This window comes from Pelobates fuscus, chromosome 10 (assembly GCF_036172605.1).
Source record: "Pelobates fuscus isolate aPelFus1 chromosome 10, aPelFus1.pri, whole genome shotgun sequence".
NCBI lineage: Eukaryota > Metazoa > Chordata > Amphibia > Anura > Pelobatidae > Pelobates > Pelobates fuscus.
In genome coordinates, this window is record NC_086326.1 from 116,256,685 (window position 1) to 116,278,739 (window position 22,055).

The window sequence follows — 22,055 nt, forward strand, 5'->3', positions numbered from 1 at the left end:
TCCCCCACCAACAACTGCTTTCTATTAGGCCTCACCAAGCCTCTCTGCACAACACCACTAGCCTCAGTGCCTCTCTGCACAACACCACTAGCCTCAATGCCTCTCTTCACAACAACACTAGCCTCAGTGCCTCTCTTCACAACACCACTAGCCTCAGTGCCTCTCTTCACAACACCACTAGCCTCAGTGCCTCTCTGCACAACACCACTAGCCTCAGTGCCTCTCTGCACAACACCACTAGCCTCAGTGCCTCTCTGCACAACACCACTAGCCTCAGTGCCTCTCTGCACAACACTACTAGCCTCAGTGCCTCTCTGCACAACACCACTAGCCTCAGTGCCTCTCTGCACAACACCACTAGCCTCAGTGCCTCTCTGCACAACACCACTAGCCTCAGTGCCTCTCTGCGCAACACCACTAGCCTCAGTGCCTCTCTGCGCAACACCACTAGCCTCAGTGCCTCTCTGCACAACACCACTAGCCTCAGTGCCTCTCTGCACAACACCACTAGCCTCAGTGCCTCTCTGCACAACACCACTAGCCTCAGTGCAAAAGTTCATTTATTTCAGTAATGCAACGTAAAAGAGGAAAAATGGGGAAAAAGGGGAAATATATGAGACGCAATACATGCAAAGCAAGATAGTTCAAGCCGTGATTTGTTATAAGTGCGATGATTATGGCTTACAGCTCATGAAAACCCCAAATCCACAATCTCAGTAAATTAGAATATTACATGCAATCAATAAAACAAGGAGTGTACATAGAACAATATCGGACCTCTGAAAAGTATATGCATGCATATAGACTCAGTACTTTGTTTGGGACCCTTTTAAAGCAATTACTGCCTCAATTATCACCTGTATACCATGCTTTTGTTGTTGAATTTCTGTTTCCCCATTCTAAAAAATGGGAGAACATTACAGTATCATGAGTATAAAATATATTCGGAAAAGATAATCCTCCTTCAGCTAATCTGGTTGACATAACTTTAATCGCGATCCGTGGTTTCTTATCACCCCAGACATAAGATACAAATAGACGATGAAATAACTGAAGTGTCATCTTTGGGACTCTAAGGGGAATTGTGCGAAAAAGATATCCCAATTTTGGAAGTAAGTATGCTCTAATAATAATTCTTCCAAGCCATGATATTTTAGTTTAGACCAATTTAAGATAGTATTTCTAAATTCTTTAAGGAGTGTATTATAGTTGTCATTGATCCACCCTTCAATATTAAAATTAATAATTATCCCCAAATATCGAATGTACTTAGACCAGTTAAATTTATGGTCGTTATTCAAATTTTCTATTTGAGGGCTTGAAAGATTACAATATAGAACTTGTTTTTTTTTTATATTAATTTTATAGTTGGAAAATATACTGTATTCTTCTATACATTGTATTGTAGCTGGTATAGAGGTCTCAGGGTGTGTTAGTGTCATGATTATATTATCGGCAAACATGTTTTTTTTTGTTCTTGATTGCTTAAAAAAACACTCCAGTTATACTGTGAGATTGTCTAATATATACAGCCAGTGACTCAATAGAAAGAATATAAAGAAGGGGTGCCAATGGACAACCCTGACAGGTTCCATTTTTAATAGTAAATCAATCGGAATCTAAGCCATTAGCATATATTTTTGCCATGGGAGAAGAGTATAGGGACATTGTTACGTCTTTAAATAATCCCTTAATCCCCAAAGCAGAAAGTGTAGCCGACAAGAATTTCCAATTCACCCTGTCAAATGTCTTTTTGGCATCAACAGCTATAAAAACTATAGGGACGGATTTTTTTTTATCTACGTCTATCATTAAATTCAGGATCTTATGAATATTGTCACTAGCTGATCTTCCTCTCAAAAATCCAGACTGATCCAAATGAATTAGATCTGAAACCTATCAAATATGTTAATCGACATGTGTAACCATGATATTTCCCCAATAATCCCCATATATAAAATAATTATATACATGTTTCTATCAGAATCAGGTCAAATAAGATAATTGGCATCTGTAACCATGACATTCCACCCATAAATCCCCATGTAGAAAAATAGTTATACCCATATTCTTATCAGAAACATATCAAATATGTTTATTGGTATGTGTAACCACAATATTATACCCATAATTCCCCATATATAAAAATAAATTATAACAATTTTTCCAACAAAAACAGGTCAAATATGTTCCTTGGCATGTATGATCTTGATATTTCACCCAGAGGTGTAACTGGAAAACACCAGGCCCTGGTGCGAGAATTGCCTTGGGCTTCCTCCCCCCATGTGTCTCAATCCTCCACTGCCTCCCCAGGTGTCTCATTCCCTTCTACTCAGCCCCATGTGTCTTATCCCCCATGTGTCTCATTCCCTCCTACCAGCACCTCCATGCGTCTCATTTCCTCCCTCCATGTGCCTCATTTACTCCCCCCAGACCCTCCAAGTGTCCCATTCCTTCCTCCCCAGCCCCTCCATGCATATCATTCCCACCCCCTAGCTCCTCCATGCGTATCATTCCCTGCTCCACAGCCCCTCTATGTGCCTCATTCCCTCTCCCCAGCCCCTCCATGTGTCCCATTCCATCCAGCCCCCCCAGCCACTCCATGTGCCTCATCCCCTACCTCTCAGCAGCGCCATGTGTCCCATTCCATCCTCACTCCCTCCCCAGCCGCGTTATCCGTCTGACAGGAAGTGCTCTCTTGCTCAGCCATGCTACTCACAGAGGTAGGAGGGGAGCAGCACAGCACAACGCTCCCCTCCTGCCGGTTGCCCTGTAACTGCGGCCCCAGCCCAAGGTCGCAGGGGTTGCCTGGAGTGACGCCACTGATTTCACCCATAATTCCCATATATAAAAATAATTAGACCCATAATTACACAAGCATGATATTCCACCCATAACCCAATGTTCAAAACATCTATTACCATGATCCTGTCAAAACAGGTCAAATGTGGTCCTTTGCACATAGATGTACTATATTAAATCAGTAATATTGTCCTACAAATATATTGATTATGTTTTCTATTATTTCCATATAATTTAATATAATTCCATTAAACAACTCTCTCTCTCTCTCTCTCTCTCTCTCTCTCCCTCTCTCTCTCTCTCTCTCTCTCTCTCTCTCTCTCTATATATATCAGCAAGTGAATAGGTAAAGTGGCACTGTCACCGATTGGGGTCTTTGCCAAACAGGCGGGGTGGGTGCGCAAGAGTACAGTAGTGAGGTCTCTAGGAGTTCTGGCAAAACCATGTAATCCTCTTTAGACACTGCAAATTCCCTGCAGCCGCCACTGATAACGTCTGCAGGGATTGACTCTGTAGCTCCGCCTTGTGCGAAAAAATGGCAGGTCAAGGAGACAGAAACAAATTAGTCCCTACTTCGTCTCAGTATATCTATTGGCTGGCTTGGAATATCAGTGAAATTACAATAGTCATAATTAGTATTTCATAAAGAAACTTTTTTTTATAAAATACTCTTTTTGTGGGGGCGGGGAGTTGGGTGACAGTGCTGCTTTAAACATTTCCATCTACTTATTGCAACTTACTATCAGACACAGCAGAAAAGAGCAACACATCCCATCATCCCAATGCTCTGTTTAGTAAATCCCTTTAGGGGATAACCCTGTAGTTTGTATAAATCGCCTTTGTAAAGCACTGTGCAATAATTTGACCAGACATGGTGATTGAATCATGTATGGAGGAAATGTAATTCCACTGAAGGAGTCCAGGGAGGTAAGAAATTTGGAATGTCTTCAGAACACTGAGGATGGAATTACACCCTGCTAGTATTTTTGTATAGGTTATTCACAAACCACGCCCGTGTGATGTATAAATCCAGAGCCAGTGGCCAGCTCCCCCCCTCCTCTCCGTGACCATGAAGTTGTGTTTATGGCTCTTTTTGGAGTGCATGTGGCTGTCTGTCGCTGTGAGCTCTTCCCAGGCGGGGTTACACTACCTGTGTGGGGAGGAAGGGGTGCAGCTTCGTATAACTCCTGCATATCTGGGGCCCAATGTAACCTTTCAAGTCCGAGGTCAGTTTTTATATTTAGTTTTGTGCTGAGCTTTTCGGCTCCCCTCTATTGTTGCTGTCATATATATCTACAGATTTTTCAATATGACTAAGCGTTAGGTTAATGTGTGGTTACCTAAATGTGATGCTAAATTGTAAATGTGGAAGAGAAATCACCATTGGAATGTGCATGCTAAATCCATGTTTCCATGGTGACTGCTCCACTTCTAGAAAATTGCACCACTGCTCACTACATGGCTTTTTGACAAAAAACCCGATTAGGTTTTTTTTTTTTTGCCAGGGGTTTCAGACTCTCTATCGCTATCATATTTAAATAAATGATCTGGGGATGAGTTTTAACAATTGTGTCCTGTTGCACTGTGGTTGAGGACTAAATATTGTTTTTCCTTGTTTGAAAGCTAAATTTAACAGGCTCTTATTTTTCATGTTGTAACACAAGAAAAGAGCGCATTTGCTTACAGAATTGCTAGAAAATGTTATAGTTTTGGAGAAACCGCTGTTTTATAGCTTATCAAAGCACCATCATACTTAAAGGGACACTCCAGGCACCCAGACCACTTCTGCCCATTGGAGTGGTCTGGGTGCCAACTCCCACTACTTTTAACCCTGCACGTGTAATTGCAACTAGAAAAGCTACAATTTCTGGGGAAATTGTGAAGTGTTCTTGCCTCCACCAGTAGTCTACAACTGGAGTGGGCGGAGTAACTGTTATTATTTATTTATATAGCACATTTAATATCAATGTTGTTGCCCAAAGTGCTTCACAGTTACATTAAAACATACAGTTATAAAAAAATGAGCAGGTGTAAAATGCTTTGTCTATGACATCACTTGCTGCTGCAGCCTGGCACAGGTCAGAGTATTTTTGCGGTTGCCATCTTCAAACGGTCATATTTCTAAAACTATAAATCCTACAGTGAAGAGCTTTATATTGTGAGAATCACAAGACCCAGACCTACATTTTGATGTATAGTATGTCTCTGAGATATTAACAATGAAGGCACAGTCGCAGTTTAGAAAATGCCCTTCAAATGTGAGCTTTGCAGAGTAGAGTTTCAATGAATGTCAATGGAAGGCGTGAGTTGCAAACAAATGGTCATATTGTGAAAACTATCAGGACTATGGCTTAGCCGTGGACATTTCTAGTGGCAGCAGGGATAGCTGAACGTTTTGATATAAGATTTGTGTAGGTGGGCCTGAAAATGAGGGAGTGGTGGCAGTTTAGAAATCATGTCCTGATTTTTCAGCTTTTGCCAGCTCCCACTCTAGCTTTGCCATTCATTCCTATGAGAAAAATTTTGCCACAAGAACGACGATATTCCGAGAACCATTCGGCGAAACGTTCCACAAAGTAATAGCAATCCGATCGGGAACAATCTGCACGTTTTGGTATATTTTTGTCTATGTAGTGTAAAAACTGTGGGAGGAGTTAGGGTGGCAAATTTGGCTATAATAAGAATAATAATAATAATAATAATATATATGTGAGATAACATTAAGTGGTCTTGCTATGCAAGAACACTTAATAATTATCTTGCAGGGTTAACTCCACCTCTAGTGGCTGTCCACTAGACAGCCACTAGAGGGCACTTCCTGCTCTATTGCACAGAAAACCTGTGCTAGAGCTTCACTGGACGTCCAGCGTCGCTTATTTCCCCATAGGAAAGCGCTCTAGTGCGCATGCGCGGCATTGCCACGCATGCGCATTAGGTCTCCCTGGCCGGTGGGCGGGATCAGTTTTGCCCACTGGCCTACGCAATCACTAGGAGGAGCGGCGGCGGAGGAAGAAGCAGCGATGTGGGACATGTCTCTGCCTCTGGTAAGTTACTGAAGGGGCTTTCCCCCCTCTTCAGCTACCGGGGATTGGGGGGTGGGAGAGGGGACACTTTTTTTTTTTTTTTTTTTTTTATATATATATATTTTTTTTTAGTTATCAGAGGGGTAAATTAACTAAATTCTGTATGGCATTTGGCTGCTGTTTGGTTATGGCATATGTATGGCATATGTTTTGTATTCGCCAAGCTCAACACCTTTCTTATATACATAAATCATTTCAGGCACGTTCTCTCTCAAAAGGTTACGGTTTGATTGTTGAAGATTTGAGTCTTGTATAACAGGACTTGTTCATCTATTGGCAGCCATATTGTCACCCAATATCCTTTATTTTGTTCATCTAGTTTTCCTGATGAATTGTTACCTGTAGAGACTGTCAGGGCTATTCACTAAAGTGAGAATTTTCTGTAATTAGGTTAATCTAAATTTTTAATGCCAAAATAGTCAACTGGAAACATTCTGAAAGTAAGCAGTGCATCCATTCTGCAGGGAGCCCGGCAAAACTACACAGCAGCAGTCTGGGCAACTCTTTTTTTATTTTCAAAATGCACACCGAAATTATAATAAACAATTTGAGATGAAGGCCTCACGTTTGACGTCTTCACGCTTAAAGGAACACTATAGTCATCTAAATTACTTTAGCTAAATAAAGCAGTTTTAGTGTATAGATCATTCCCCTGCAATTTCACTGCTCAATTCACTGTCATTTAGGAGTTAAATCACTTTGTTTCTGTTTATGCAGCCATAGCCACACCTCCCCTGGCTATGATTGACAGAGCCTGCATGAAAAAAAAAATTGGTTTCACTTTCAAACAGATGTAATTTACCTTAACCCCTTCAGGACCGGACTGTTTTTGCGATGTTTGTACGTTAAGGACCAGAGCTATTTTAACACTTTTGTGGTGTTTGTGTTTAGCTGTAATTTTCCGCTCTCTCATTTACTGTTCCCATACAAGTTATATATTGTTTTTTTCAGGACAAGAAGGGCTTTCTTTTCATACCATTATTTGTATCATTTCATATCATTTACTTTAAAAAAAATAGTAAAATATGGTGAAAAAAACCCCCAAAAAACGTGTTTTTTGACTTCTACTTAAAAAATATTTTACTGATCTACAAAATCGAATGAAACAAACTGCTAAATAGATTAAACATTTTGTCCTTAGTTTAAAAACACCCAATGTTTACGTGTTTTTTTGCTTTTATTTGCAAGTTATAGGGCTATAAGTACAAGTAGGAAATTGCGGTTTCAAAATTTACATTTTTCAAATGTATCAATAGTGACATTGTAACACTGTTATGTCATAAATCTCCAAAAAACACCCCACATGTATATATTTTTCTTAAACTAGATAACCCAGGGTATTCATCTAAGAATATTTTGATACTTTCTATGCAGCCATTTTACCATAAACCTTTGTCAAACTTTGCATAGGTAGTTTATTTTTTTTATTTTTTTCACATAAATTGCAATTCAGGTATAAATTCACAGATTTTGTTAGGTGTCACTACCAAACAACACCCCAATATGTGTTCAGCAACATCTCCCGAGTACAGGGATACCCCCCATGTATAGGTGTATTGGGTTGCTTGGGGGCTAAAAGGCCACATTTTGCAGGTGCGCTTATCAGTTTCCCAGCTCGGAATTTTGACATGTAGTCAACCTGCATGCATGTCCTATTTGGGACATTTTTGAAGCCGGCCAATGTATTTTACCCCCATCAAACCATATATTTTTGAAAAGTAGACACCCTAGGGTATTTCACATGGTGGAATTTTTACACTTTCCATGCACTAATTCTACCACCAGGCTTTGTCAAACATTGAGTTAGTAATTTTTTTTCTGTTTTTTTCACACACATTGTACTTTAGGCATGAATTATCAGATCCTGTTATGTGTCACTGCCAAACAACACCCCAATATGTGTTCAGCAACATCTCCCGAGTACAGGGATACCCCCCATGTATAGGTGTTTTGGGTTGTTTGGGGGCTAAAAGGCCACATTTTGCAGGTGCGCTTATCCGTTTCCCAGCTCGGAATTTTGACATGTAGTCAACCTGCATGCATGTCCTATTTGGGACATTTTTGAAGCCGGCCAATGTATTTTACCCCCATCAAACCATATATTTTTGAAAAGTAGACACCCTAGGGTATTTCACATGGTGGAATTTTTACACTTTCCATGCACTAATTCTACCACCAGGCTTTGTCAAACATTGAGTTAGTAATTTTCTTTGTTTTTTTCACACACATTGTACTTTAGGCATGAATTAACAGATCCCAATATGTGTTCAGTAACATCTCCCGAGTACAGGGATACCCCCCATGTATAGGTGTTTTGGGTTGTTTGGGGGCTAAAAGGCCACATTTTGCAGGTGCGCATATCAGTTTCCCAGCTCGGAATTTTGACATGTAGTCAACCTGCATGCATGTCCTATTTGGGACATTTTTGAAGCCGGCCAATGTATTTTACCCCCATCAAACCATATATTTTTGAAAAGTAGACACCCTAGGGTATTTCACATGGTGGAATTTTTACACTTTCCATGCACTAATTCTACCACCAGGCTTTGTCAAACATTGAGTTAGTAATTTTCTTTCTGTTTTTTTCACACACATTGTACTTTAGGCATGAATTAACAGATCCTGTTATGTGTCACTGCCAAACAACACCCCAATATGTGTTCAGTAACATCTCCCGAGTACAGGGATACCCCCCATGTATAGGTGTTTTGGGTTGTTTGGGGGCTAAAAGGCCACATTTTGCAGGTGCGCATATCCGTTTCCCAGCTCGGAATTTTGACATGTAGTCAACCTGTAGTCAACCTGTCCCCTATTTGGGACATTTTTGAAGCCGGCCAATGTATTTTACCCCCATCAAACCATATATTTTTTAAAAGTAGACACCCTAGGGTATTTCACATGGTGGAATTTTTACACTTTCCATGCACTAATTCTACCACCAGGCTTTGTCAAACATTGAGTTAGTAAATTGTTTTCAGTTTTTTTCACACACCTTATACTTTAGGCATGAATTATCAGATCCTGTTATGTGTCACTGCCAAACAACACCCCAATATGTGTTCAGCAAGATCTCCTGAATACAGTGATACCACCCATGCATAGGCTTGTCGGGTTCTTTGGGGGCTAAAAGGCCACGTTTGGCAGGTGCGCTTATCAGTTTCCCAACTTGGAATTTTGACATGTAATCAACCTGCGCCCATGTCCCATTTGAGCCAATGTATTTTACCCCCATCAAACCATATATTTTTGAAAAGTAGACAACCCAGGGCATTTTAAATTGTGGTATTTTAACACTTTTCATGCACTGAATTCTACCACCAGCCTTTGTCAAACTTTTGGATAGTAATCTTTTTTTGTTTCTTTGTCACACACATTGTACTTTAGGCATGAATTAACAGATCCTGTTATGTGTCACTGCCAAACACTGCCCAATATGTTCAGCAACATCTCTTGAGTACAGTGATACCCCCTATGTATATGGTTGCCGGGTTGTTTGGGGGCCAAAAGGCAACAATCAGAACTTGTACATGTCAGTTTTTCAACTTGATATATAGGTATGCTTGGTCTATCTTCAGTTTGACATATTTTTGTACCCCCCAGTTAATGTTACCATCATGCCAATATGTATAGTATATATTTTTATAAAGTAGACATCAAATGTTATAGAGGATGGGGTGTTTTGACTTCTTTCCCCCAACCATTTTGCCCCCCAAAGAAAGTGTAGTGGTATTTTCTTTATTCTGGTTTTTATGCACACGTCATCTGGTTTTGGACAGCTGGTTATGTGTTACTGCCAGAAAACTTGTTAGGCCAAATGTGCAGGTAGCAAATGTACATTTAGCAGCAATCTTTAAACTGACTCCTGCAAATAGAATCTAAATGGAGATTTGGGGGAAGGAAACTGACTAACAAAAAAATGGCTGCTTTCCAAAGAAACAGAAAATAAAATAAAAATTCAGGAACACTTCTTACAACTGTTCTGTGTGGTACAGCTTGAAACATGTTCCTACACAGAGTCCTGGTTTCGAAGGACAACCAGGACAGTGAAAAGGGGTGTCTGTCCTTTTCCCGTTTTTAAAACAGACCCGGCAACGTTTCTGGGGGTTTTTTTTTCTAGCAGTTGGCGGTAACTTAAAAATAAAATGTCTGGACTCAGCTTGCACCGTTGTTGGAACTTGTCCATCTCCATAAATTGTTAAAGAAATTATTTTCAATTGAAATTGGAGAAAGGTGATTTTCCCTGGATTATTTTTTTTAAAAAGTAAAAATTAGTTGTGGGTTGCTATTTGCATCAGATATATAGCCACCTTTTTATACCATGGTTTGGTTTTTCGTAAAATAAGATACGGCCAAATCAACACCACCCATGTACTTATTATACGCCCTGATGCAAACCGGTTTGGACTCTACTCTGCCCCGGACAGAGACGTCGGACATGCGTTCGTCATGGATGGTGGTGAGCATGTGGACATCCTTCCTGTCCCTAAATTTTAGTGCAAGCACCTCAGCTTTCCGAAGTGCTTTACATTCGCCTTTTTTTAATTTTGCATCTATGAGAGATCGTGGAAAGTCTTTGGAATTTTTTCTGGCAGTGCCGCAGGCCAGTGTCTGTAAAGCATAAAGTGTTTTAAATAGACGGACACTACTATAAAAATTATCCACATTTTATTAAACAAGGGGTTTAGTAGGTCCCATACAAGTTTCCCACTTGTCCCCAGGGAGTCAGGACAGTCAGGAGGGTCCAGTTGACTATCTTTCCCCTCATATACACGAAAGGCAAATGTGTATCCGCTTTCGCTCTCACACAGTTTGTACAGTTTAATGCCATACCTAGAGCGCTTTGAGGGGATGTATTGTCTGAACCCTAATCTCCCTTTGTATTTCATTAGAGATTCATCTATGGATAAATTTTGTTGGGGGGTATAAACATCCGAAAATTTGTCCTGAAAATGGTCTAGCAGTGGGCGTATTTTATAAAGCCTATCGTATTGGGGGTGATCTCTAGGGTGACAGAGGGTATTGTCACTGAAATGTAAAAATCTCAGCAGTAACTCGTATCTGGCTCTAGGCATGGTTTGGGAGAATACTGGACTCGACATTATTGGGTTGGTGCTCCAGTATGAGCGAATCAATGGCTTTTTTATAATCCCCATGAGCATTGTAAGAGCCCAGAATTTTTTAAGCTCTGGGACATCTGTGGGATGCCAGTCATGCTCCCTGGCTGTATAGCTACCTGGATTGTTGTCAATAAATTGGGTAGCATACAAGTTAGTCTGGGAAGCAATCTCCTCCCAGATGGTATCCCCTAAAAATAGTTCTACATACTGCATTGGGGAGAAGCCATCCACATTAACATTAATGCCTGCGTTGGCACTAAAAGGGGGGACGTTGGGCTCGGCTAACTGTGGAGGTACCCAGTCCTCCTCCACATTTGGCATAGCAGAGGAAGCACAGCTTCTTTCTTCAGCCGGCTCACACACAGATGACATGTCGTCTTGACTAGACATGTCAGAAAACTGACCTGGGTCAAAATCTGACGCAGTGTCAGTGGCGTCAGAGTCTGACGCCAAGAAGGCATATGCCTCCTGCAAGTTATACATACGCTGCATGTTTTACACACGACTAAAACAAATTACAAACACACAAAAAATTTTTTTTTTTTTTTTTACTAAAACAGACTAAACAGCAATCCCTAAACTAACTCCTGTCACAAAAATCTAATGGAGATTTGGGGGAAGGAAACTGACAGACTACGACAGACTACGACAGACTACGACAGACTACGACAGACTACGACAGACTACGACAGACTACGACAGACTACGACAGACTACGACAGACTACGACAGACTACGACAGACTACGACAGACTACGACAGACTACGACAGACTACGACAGACTACGACAGACTACGACAGACTACGACAGACTACGACAGACTACGACAGACTACGACAGACTACGACAGACTACGACAGACTACGACAGACTACGACAGACATTTTTAAAGCAAATTTAACCCTTTAAGGGCAAAAAAAAAAAAGACAGACAGTACAAATGCACTTCTGAAACAGATCTGGCAGGGAAGGGGTTAAAATGGATTTTTAATTCACTGCTGATACTTTTTACAACTCTCTGGAACACTCTGCTGCAACAAACTATCACGATCTGTCTCTCTCGCCTCACAAAACGCTACAGAGGAGAGAGGGGCAGAGATCACTGTCAAAGTGAGTGTTTGTAACACCCACTTTGACAGCAGCCAATTGTGAGCGATCGCGGATCGCTCACACACCGTAATTGGCTGTTACTATCTGCCTGGGATGTCTGGCAGATAGTAACATCATTGTACTGGCAAGAGCGATCTTTGATCGCTTCCTGCAGCCCGTTTTCCGCTATGACGGTTCAGGACTGTCAGCGGTCCAAACGCACGTTTTACCGCTGACGGTCCTGAACCGTCCGCGGTCCTGAAAGGGTTAAATAATTGTATCTCAATCTCTAAATTGAACTTTAATCACATACAGGAGGCTCTTGCAGGGTCTAGCAAGCTATTAACATAGCAGGGGATAAGAAAATCTTAATTAAACAGAACTTGCAATAATGAAAGCCTAAATAGGGCTCTCTTTGCAGAAGGTGTTTATGGAAGTCACATGCAGGGAGGTGTGACTAGGGTTCATAAACAAAGGGATTTAACTTCTAAATGGCAGAGGATTGAGCAGTTAGGCTGCAGGGGCATGTCCTATACACCAAAACTGCTTCATTAACACTCACTTCTGCCCATTGGAGTGGTCTAGTTGCCAACTCCCACTACTCTTAACCCTGCAAGTGTAATTATTGCAGTTTTTTTAGAAACTGCAATAACCCCTTAACGACGCATGACGGAAATTTTCCGTAAAGGCAGACCTACCCTTAAGGAGGCTTGACGGAAAATTTCCGTCATTTACTAAAGTTAACGCCAGACCGCCGCGACCGCGGGGTTAACGCTGTTGCTGGGTGCCTCGGCGTTTGAGGAAGCAAAGCATCTGCCAATAGCGCTGTCCCAGCACATCTGATCGTTGTGACAGCCAGTCACAGTGATCACAGTGCTGCTGGGATTTCCTGATCCTCCTCCTTCTTCCTCTGTGTGTGTTTAGAAGTGGAGAGAGACGGATCGGTTGAAATTTTGTGTCCCTGACAGACACAAAGTGTTTAAAATTTAAATGAAAAACCTTACCCCCTTTTCCTTTGAAAATTAACAAGGGTTTAACCCTTTGATCACTGGCAGCAGTGATCACAATACTGATCACAGTACTTTACTGAGATCAGAGTTTGTTTGTTTTTAACCCTCAGGGGTTAACTTTATTTTCTTTTTAACCCTCAGGGGTTAAATATATTTAATTTATTTTTTTACTATTATTTTCAGTTAATTAGTTAGCTGGGGTGGCTTGAAGCTAGGGGGAATTGGGGAATCTAGCATTAGTGTAGCTAGGAAGCTGAAAAGTTTTAGAAAGTTATTAAAAGTTTGTAAAAGTTTATAAAAGTATACAAAAAAGTGGAAAAAGGAAAAAAAGAGGAAAAAAAAGTAGTTTATTTTAAGTCAAAGCATTTCTGCATTGTTAGGTGTAAGCACTGTGTTTAGCGGTGATCTGATTTCTGTTTTTACCCACAGGGGTTCATTTTTTTTTTTTTTTAAAGTTTTTAGAAGTTCTAGAAAGTTTTTGAGTTTTAAAAATGTAAAAAAAAAGTATTAAACAAAGTTCAGAAAACAAAAAAAAGTATAAAAAAAGTTAAAAAACAAAACAAAACAAAAAAATACGTTATTTAGTTAAAGTTAATTTTAAGCTTTCACCATGCTTAGAAGGTTTTAGTGCCGAGGAGGCATATAATATATTAGCAGCCGACTCAGAGGCAACCGACACTGCCTCAGAGAGTGTAGAGGGTGACTATGTGCCAGACCCAGATGAAGAGAGTGACGATACCCCTGGCACTGCTCCTGGCGCTGATATCTGGGTGCCCCCTAACAATTTTGTGCCCGACATTCCTCTGTTTACTGCGACTCCTGGTATTCAGGGAGACGTGACCAGCTATAACTCCCAGGATTTTATGGAGCTGTTCCTTGGGGATGATTTTTTAGGGCAGATAGTTACACAAACAAATATTTATGCAGCGCAGTATCTGGCACAAAATGCTACAAGTCACCTTGCCACAAAAGGGAGCTGGTACCCCACCAGTGTGCCAGAGTTAAAACAGTTCTGGGCACTAACCATGCTGATGGGAATTATAAAAAAGCCCAGCATCCGAATGTACTGGTCCAAAAACCCAGTATGCAATACTCCCATTTTCTCTCAGACCATGAGTAGGCCCAGATATGAATCAGTACTGCGCTTTCTGCACTTCAATGACAATTCGAAGTGCCACCCCAAAGATCATCCGCAGTATGACAAACTCTATAAAATCCACCCCCTAATTAACCATTTTAATAAAGAATTTGGCATAATTTATACTCCCCAAAAGAATATATGTATTGACGAGTCCCTAATGAAATACAAGGGAAGACTGGGGTTCAAGCAATACATACCAGCCAAAAGATCCCGGTATGGCATCAAGCTTTACAAGTTATGTGAAAGTAGCAGTGGGGTATGTTTATACCTTCAGAGTATATGAAGGTAAAGAGAGCCACCGGGATCCCCCAGGTTGCCCTGATGTAGTTGGGACTAGCGGAAAAATAGTTTGGGATCTAATGAACCCGCTACTGAACAAGGGGTACCACCTCTACCGTGATAATTACTACAATAGCATACCCCTTCAAAAAATGCTATATTGTTTTGAGACTGTGGTCTGCGGCGCTATCCGCAAGACACGCACTGGCTTCCCCAAGGCTCTGGCAGAGAAAAAAATTAAAAAGGGGGAAACTGCTGCTCTATGCCAGGACGAACTGCTGGCTCTGAAATACAGAGACAAAAAGGAGGTGTTCATACTGACTACCATGCACAGTGAACACACACGCTGGGTCGCAGTCCGTGGCAGACAGGAAACAAGACGGCTGCCTGTCTGCATTAAGCAATACAATAAACACATGGGGGGAGTTGACCTGTCTGATCAACTGCTGCAGCCATATCTGATAATGAAAGACCAGGGCCTGGTATAAGAAAGTGGGCATTTATTTAATGCAAATGGCTACTCACAACGCATTCATCCTTTTCAAAAAGGCAAATACTCAGCTGAAATGTACTTTTCTTACATTTCAGTTCCAGCTAATTTCGGTGCTGCTCACTGAGTGCCACAGTGGGGAGCCATCTGCAGGGCCTAGCAGCAGAGATATTCAGACAGGTCACTTCTGCTTTCGGATACCACCAACCCCCCAAAAAAAGACCCCCCAGAAAAGGTGCAGGCTGTGTTACCAGAGAGGCATTCGAACGGAGACCAGTTTCTACTGCCCTGATTGTCCCTCTCAGCCTGGCCTTTGTATTGGGAACTGTTTTAAATTATTTCATACTCAGGGCCAATAAATTCTCAATACAATTAATATTCTTGTTGTAGTTCTTCTGTTATTTAACCACTGACTATATATATATATATATATATATATATATATATATATATATATATATATATATATATATATATATATATATATATATAATCATTTTTTTTTTTTTTTTACCTTTTTATTTAGATAATTGGGGTGGATGATAGTTCCTGGGAAATTGGGGGGTTTAGTGCGTATGCTAGGGGTAAAAATACAAATAAAAAAACCCCACAAAAAAATAAAATAACATTATTATAACATTGTTTTGTTAAAGTTCTTGTGTAAAAAGTTCAAAATGCTTAGGAAGTACAGTTAGAGAATTCTGACAGTGGATTGAGATGTGACACAGTGCCTCAGAGTTTGACCCAAAATGGGACATGGACCCAGCATGCAAATTCAAAGTTTGAAACAAACCTGAAATGACAGTCTCAAATTTGCCCCTTCAACATCCACATATACCTGAGAAAGGTACACATGGGGGTATTGCTGTACTCAGACGACATAGCTGAGTGACATATGAAGCGTTATACTGCCGTAGCATACCTAAGGATTGTAAACTATGCAGTAAAATCTCAAAGTGTGTGTCAAAAAGGCAGAGAAAATGCTTACTACTACTACTAGACTTGGTACTCACTAGCGAAAAAATGATCCCACCCTAAGGTTAAAAATGGGCCTTTTGAAATACCCTGGGGTGTCTTCTTTAAAAAATGGTAGGCCTTTGTTGGGGGAGTTTGAATTCTCAACCTGTCAAATGCCCAAAATGGGACATCGACCCAGCGTAAAAATTCAAAGTTTGAAACAGACCTGAAATTGCCGAGTCTCAAAGTTGCCCCTCCAACATCCACATATACCTGGGAAAGGTACACACGGGGGTATTGCTGTACTCAGACGACATAGCTGAGTGACATATGAAGCGTTATACTGCCGTAGCACACCTAAGGATTGTAAACTATGCAGTAAAATCTCAGTGTGTGCCAAAAAGGCAGAGAAAATGCTTACTACTACTACTACTAGACTTCGTACTCACTAGCGAAAAAATGATTCCACCCTAAGGTTCAAAATGGGCCTTTTGAAATACCCTGGGGTGTCTACTTTAAAAAACGGTAGGCCTTTGTGGGGAAAGTTTGAATAAGCAACCTGCTATTAGAACCCAAAATGAGTCAAAAACCTATAAAATTCGGTGAAAACTGAAGTGGTCAGGTCTATATGGCAGTGTAGCGTCAGGAAATACGACTAAAGGCATACATTGGGGGTATCTTTTTACTCATAGGAGAGAGCTCAGCATAATTTAGGTTGTTTGATCATATTGGAACATCTCAAATATACGAAATGCCCAGCACAAATGTAACGCATAAGTTAAAAATGCGAAAAATATTTTTTTTTACCACAAACTTTGACATATAATGGCGAAAATATGGCGACATGTTAAGGCACAATATATGCCATATGAGATACCCTGGAGTGTCTACTTTCACAAATGGTAGGCCTTTTTGCGGTTTTTGAAACAGTCAAACTGCTAATGGCCCAAATTGAAACATAAGCCCTGCAAATCCGTCTCTCAAAATTCTACTCTACTCTAAAAACTGAAATGGTCAGGTCTCCTTTATGGCACTGTATCGTCACCAAATAGTGTCAAAGACATACATTGGGGGTATTGTTTTACTCAGAAGACTTAGCTGAGCATAATAAGGGGTGTTTGATCATAGTGGAACATATCAAATATAAAAAATGCCCAGCACAAATGTAATGCTTAAGGAAAAAATGCGAAAAATATTTTTTTTACCACAAACTTTGACATATAATGGCGAAAAAATAGCGACATGTTAAGGCACAATATATGCCATATGAGATACCCTGGAGTGTCTACTTTCACAAATGGTAGGCCTTTTTGCGGTTAATGAAACCGTCAAACTGCTATAATGTTTGGAATTTGCAATAATGGTGCAAGACATAATCCCCTTGCTTTGAAACCCAAGTTTTCCCCTCTTTCACCTGTCCGTTCGTCGAAATCCATTCCATTAAGTGGTTCCCACGGTTTTGTTCGCCAACCAAACTACCAAAAGGGAGACCACCCAGATATGGAGTGTGCCGCTCATTAACCCCTTCACACCTCCATAAACTGCAACCACACGAACGTTCTAAGCGGTCGGCTGGGTGGTCGCCGTTCATATAGACAAACACGTGGCGGTGGCTGTCTTGGGACACGAACAAAGGCAGCGGTGTTTGGTCGTTGAGTGCATGGAACTAAACTCGGACACTCGACGGCACGAACACCGCTGGACTTCCACCTCCACCTAAGTTCGACTGGAATTACACGAAAGAAGCGCTATTCGGTTGAAAAATCTACCGAACCAGATACTAACACTATGCATAAATGGATCAGTTCGACTATTTAAAAACTTTTCGACTGCTAAAATAGACCGGCCGCACAGCCTAATCCTCTGAAACTATTTTGGGCATAAAGCCGTACGTGCGTGCGATCGGTCGAAAAGTGACTTCCAAGGAATTTGTGAACCCCTGCTTTGATCTGGGTGATTTTTGGGATATGTTGTTCACCCAGATCAGAGCTATCCAGGTATGTGCCATTTATGGGGATATGTTATGTTTTTGGGGTACTACTGAAACATTGTAAAAATATGTGGTTGTCCTGCCTGGGGATAATTGAGTTATTACATTATCTATCTCAATTATCTACCAGGCAGAGGGGAGGGCTTGTACATACTGTATGAGTGTCTCCATGTATAACACTATTTCAATGGCTTGTTAACTTTGTGTCTTCGTGCCCCACAAGGTCCACAATGGAGGCAGTGTGCCTCCATTAAAGTTGTTATTCCCCCAAAACGGAGTGTCGTCCAGTTACTGGGGAGTTGTTGGAAGAATCTTGGCTTACTTTGCTGTGTTTGGCTGTTCCCTTGGAATATTCTACCTGTTCCTGAGTATATCTTGGAGTATCCAGTGGAGGAGAGTCCCTGCTAGGACTAGGGCTCCTCTACACATAGTGTTCTATCCCCCCCCTCCCCTGTCTCATAGTGTTCTATCCCCCCTTTCCTGTCCCATAGTGTTCTTCACACCCCTCCTTTCCCTGTCCCATAGTGTTCTTCACACCCCTCCTTTCCCTGTCCCATAGTGTTCTTCACACCCCTCCTTTCCCTGTCCCATAGTGTTCTTCACACCCCTCCTTTCCCTGTCCCATAGTGTTCTTCACACCCCTCCTTTCCCTGTCCCATAGTGTTCTTCACACCCCTCCTTTCCCTGTCCCATAGTGTTCTTCACACCCCTCCTTTCCCTGTCCCATAGTGTTCTTCACACCCCTCCTTTCCCTGTCCCATAGAGTACTTCACACTCCTCCTTTTCCTGTCAGTGTTCCCCCCCCACCCCATCCCAAGTGCAGTAATCTTGACTTTTCATGTTATCATTACTATCTTTAATTGTGATATATAATCATCTGAATTGTTAATGAAAGCATGTCTGTTAAACTATGCACTACAAACCCCCCTGCCCTTTTTAAAAAAAAAAATCACAAATTTTGGGCTGAAACGGAATAGGCCGAAAATGTTGGTGCATCCCTAATCATACCGATATCCTGATCGGTTTCACAGCTTCTGCAGAATTCCAGGTTTGGTGAGAAGCATTCTTATACCAGACAAGACAAACTGAGGAAATGTATGCAAGTGTCAGGATTACAGAATGATCCAGCACGTAGAATTGTGCAACAAAGAGGACTGATAGGTAACGTATACTGGACCTTAGAATGGCCGGACTGACGTACCAAAGAATAGCCTGGAATAGCCGACGTCAAGGGAAACTGAAAGAGACACAACGATAAGGAAAAGCCAGGAGTCGGGGATGCCAGAAAACAGGGAAGTCAAAAACAATGCCAAAGTCAAAATACCAGAATTACCAGAATCAATAACGTGCTCTCGGACAATCACAAGGGAAACCACAACAGGGCACTGAGCAGGATGAGAACTGGGCCTAAATACCCCTCCTCTAGATCTGATAGGCTGTAACCGGCCTTTGGCCCCAAAAGCAGTTACCAGGTTCCCATTTGCATAATTGCTGCTCAGCATTAACCCTTCTGTGGATTTGGTTGCTGCTCGGCACAACTTTTCCTGTGTGGACAGTAAATGTCATTAACCACATTTTTATAAGCGGATGAATACATGGCATAACCCCCTTCCCGAAGAACGCCCACCGGGCGGGCAGGACCAGGCTTGAGAGGAAATTTGGCGTGAAAATAGCGAATCTTGCGGCCAGCATGTATATCAGATGCCGGAACCCAAGAACGATCGGCTGGTCCATAACCTTTTCAATCCACCAAGTACTATAAACTGCCCCGAGAAAAACTGGAATCCAGTGTTGGCACCTCGACGTGTATCAGCAAAATGCTTGAAACGGTTAGAAGCAGTACCCAGAGCTGATTGAACTTTAACCCAGGTATCACAGATGGAAGCCAGACGTTCATCCAAAGCAGGAATAAGCGTATCAGAAAAAACAGCCGGTAGGACAGTAGGATGCCGGACATTATTAACAAAAAATGGACTATGCCCAGAGGAGTCATGGTCAGCATTGTTCCTGGCAAACTCGGCCCATGGTAATAATTCGGACCAATTGTCTTGAGTGCTATTAACGAAACAACGCAAGTATAACTCCACTGACTGGTTAGCCCTCTCAGCTGTACCATTAGTCTGGGGGTGGTAAGAGGATGAAAAAGACAATTCAATCCCCAATTGCTTATTGAAGCCCTCCAAAACCGGGACACGAACTGAGAACCTCTATCTGATACTATATTGTGAGGAATGCCATGCAGATAGACAATCTCGCGTATAAAGATCAGTACCAGGTCTTGAGATGACGGTAATTTCTTGAGAGGGATGAAGTGAGCCATTTTAGAAAAACGGTCAACAACCATGAGAATAGTGGTATAACCATTAGAACTAGGAAGTTCTACAATGAAATCCATAGACAAGTGGGACCATGGGACCTCAGGAACAGGAAGAGGTTGTAACAAGCCACAAGGGAGTTTATGAGGTATTTTGGAAACCGCACAAACAGAACAAGCCTGCACATACTCCTTAACATCTTTCCTGAGGGAATCCCACCAGAATGACCTCATGATAGCAGAAGTGAATTTATTAACCACAAGGATGCAATGGAGTATCCTGGCTCTCCCTCTGGGAGAGAACTGCCACTACCCCTGTCTCTGATGCATCAACCTCCAGTATGAAAGGCTTAAAGGTGTCAGGATGTATAAATATGTCGGCAGAGGCAAACCGCTGTTTGAGAGTTTCAAAGGCTTCTATAGCCTCCTTAGACCATATCGTACTGCGTGTCATATTTTTGATGGGGGCTATTGTTATAGTATAATTTAGAAATAAACAAAGATGTTTAAATTTCTATCTGTTCCTGTCCAAATTTGAGATGATTATATTGCGTATACGCAGAAGTAATTCAGACTGACACACGGAGTTCAGGTTAAAATAACTTCGAGGAAATTTATTGGCATCTGAGGAAAGAGCGGGCTCGCAGGCCCTTTTAAGGGGAATTTTGCATCATCATTGATTATCGAGATATCAGTAAATAAACATCATTAATTGGATTAACCCCTTAACACCGCAGCCAAATGTACAAGTTGTGAACGAAACAAAACGTAAACAAAACCTGGCATTTGCGCTATATGTCTGTCCAACCGTAATTCACCTCTTTCATATTAAATGCACCCCCCCTTATTATATATCATTTTATTCAGGGGAAACAGGGCTTTCATTTAATATCATATATTTAGCTATGAAACATAATTTAATATGAAAAAAATGGGAGAAAATAAGATTTATATTTTAGTTTAGTTTTAGTTCTACATGACATTTTAACTGTCAATGTCATAATACTGTTTGCTTTTACTGCAATAAAATACACATATTTGTATTCAGCAAAGTCTCACGTGTAAAACAGTACCCCCTATGTACAGGTTTTATGGTGTTTTGGGAAGTTACAGGGTCAAATATAGCGTGTTACATTTGAAATTGAAATTCGCCAGATTGGTTACGTTGCCTTTGAGACTGTATAGTAGCCCAGGAAATAAATTTACACCCATAATGGCATACCATTTGCAATAGTAGACGACCCAAGGTATTGCAAATAAGCGATGTCCAGTCTTTTTTAGTAGCCATTTGGTCACAAACACTGGCCAAAGTTAGCGTTTGTATTTGTTTGTGTGTGAAAAATGCAAAAAACGCCAATTTTGGCCAGTGTTTGTGACTAAGTGGCTACTAAAAAAGACTGGACATACCCCATTTGCAATACCTTTGGTTGTCTACTATTGCAAATGGTATGCCATCATAGGGGTAATTTTCATTCTTGGGCTACCATAGGGTCATAAAGGCAACGTAAGCAATCTGGCGAATTTTAATGTGAAAAAAATTAAACACAAGCCTTATATTTGACGCTGTAATTTTTGAAAACACCATAAAACCTGTACATGAGGGGTACTGTTGTACTCAGGAGACTTCGCTGAACACAAATATTTGTGTTTCAAAACAGTAAAAAGTATTGCAGCAATAATATCGTCCCTGTAAGTGCTGTTTGTGCGTGAAAAATGCAAAAAACGTCACTTTTACTGGCGATATCATGGTTGTAATACATTTTACTGTTTTGAAACACTAAT

At 41.1% G+C, this 22,055-nt stretch overlaps 1 protein-coding gene across 1 annotated transcript in view; it reads left to right on the forward strand.

Moving 5' to 3' along the window:
• The first annotated feature begins 3,876 nt into the window (after window positions 1-3,876).
• Window positions 3,877-22,055, forward strand: part of LOC134575105 (zona pellucida sperm-binding protein 4-like) — a 177,694-nt gene continuing 159,515 nt past the window's right edge. Inside the window, exon 1 of the mRNA XM_063434271.1 lies at window positions 3,877-4,028. Coding sequence (XP_063290341.1) covers window positions 3,905-4,028 — 124 coding nt within the window. The 5' untranslated portion in view covers window positions 3,877-3,904. The remainder of the gene's footprint in view (window positions 4,029-22,055) is intronic.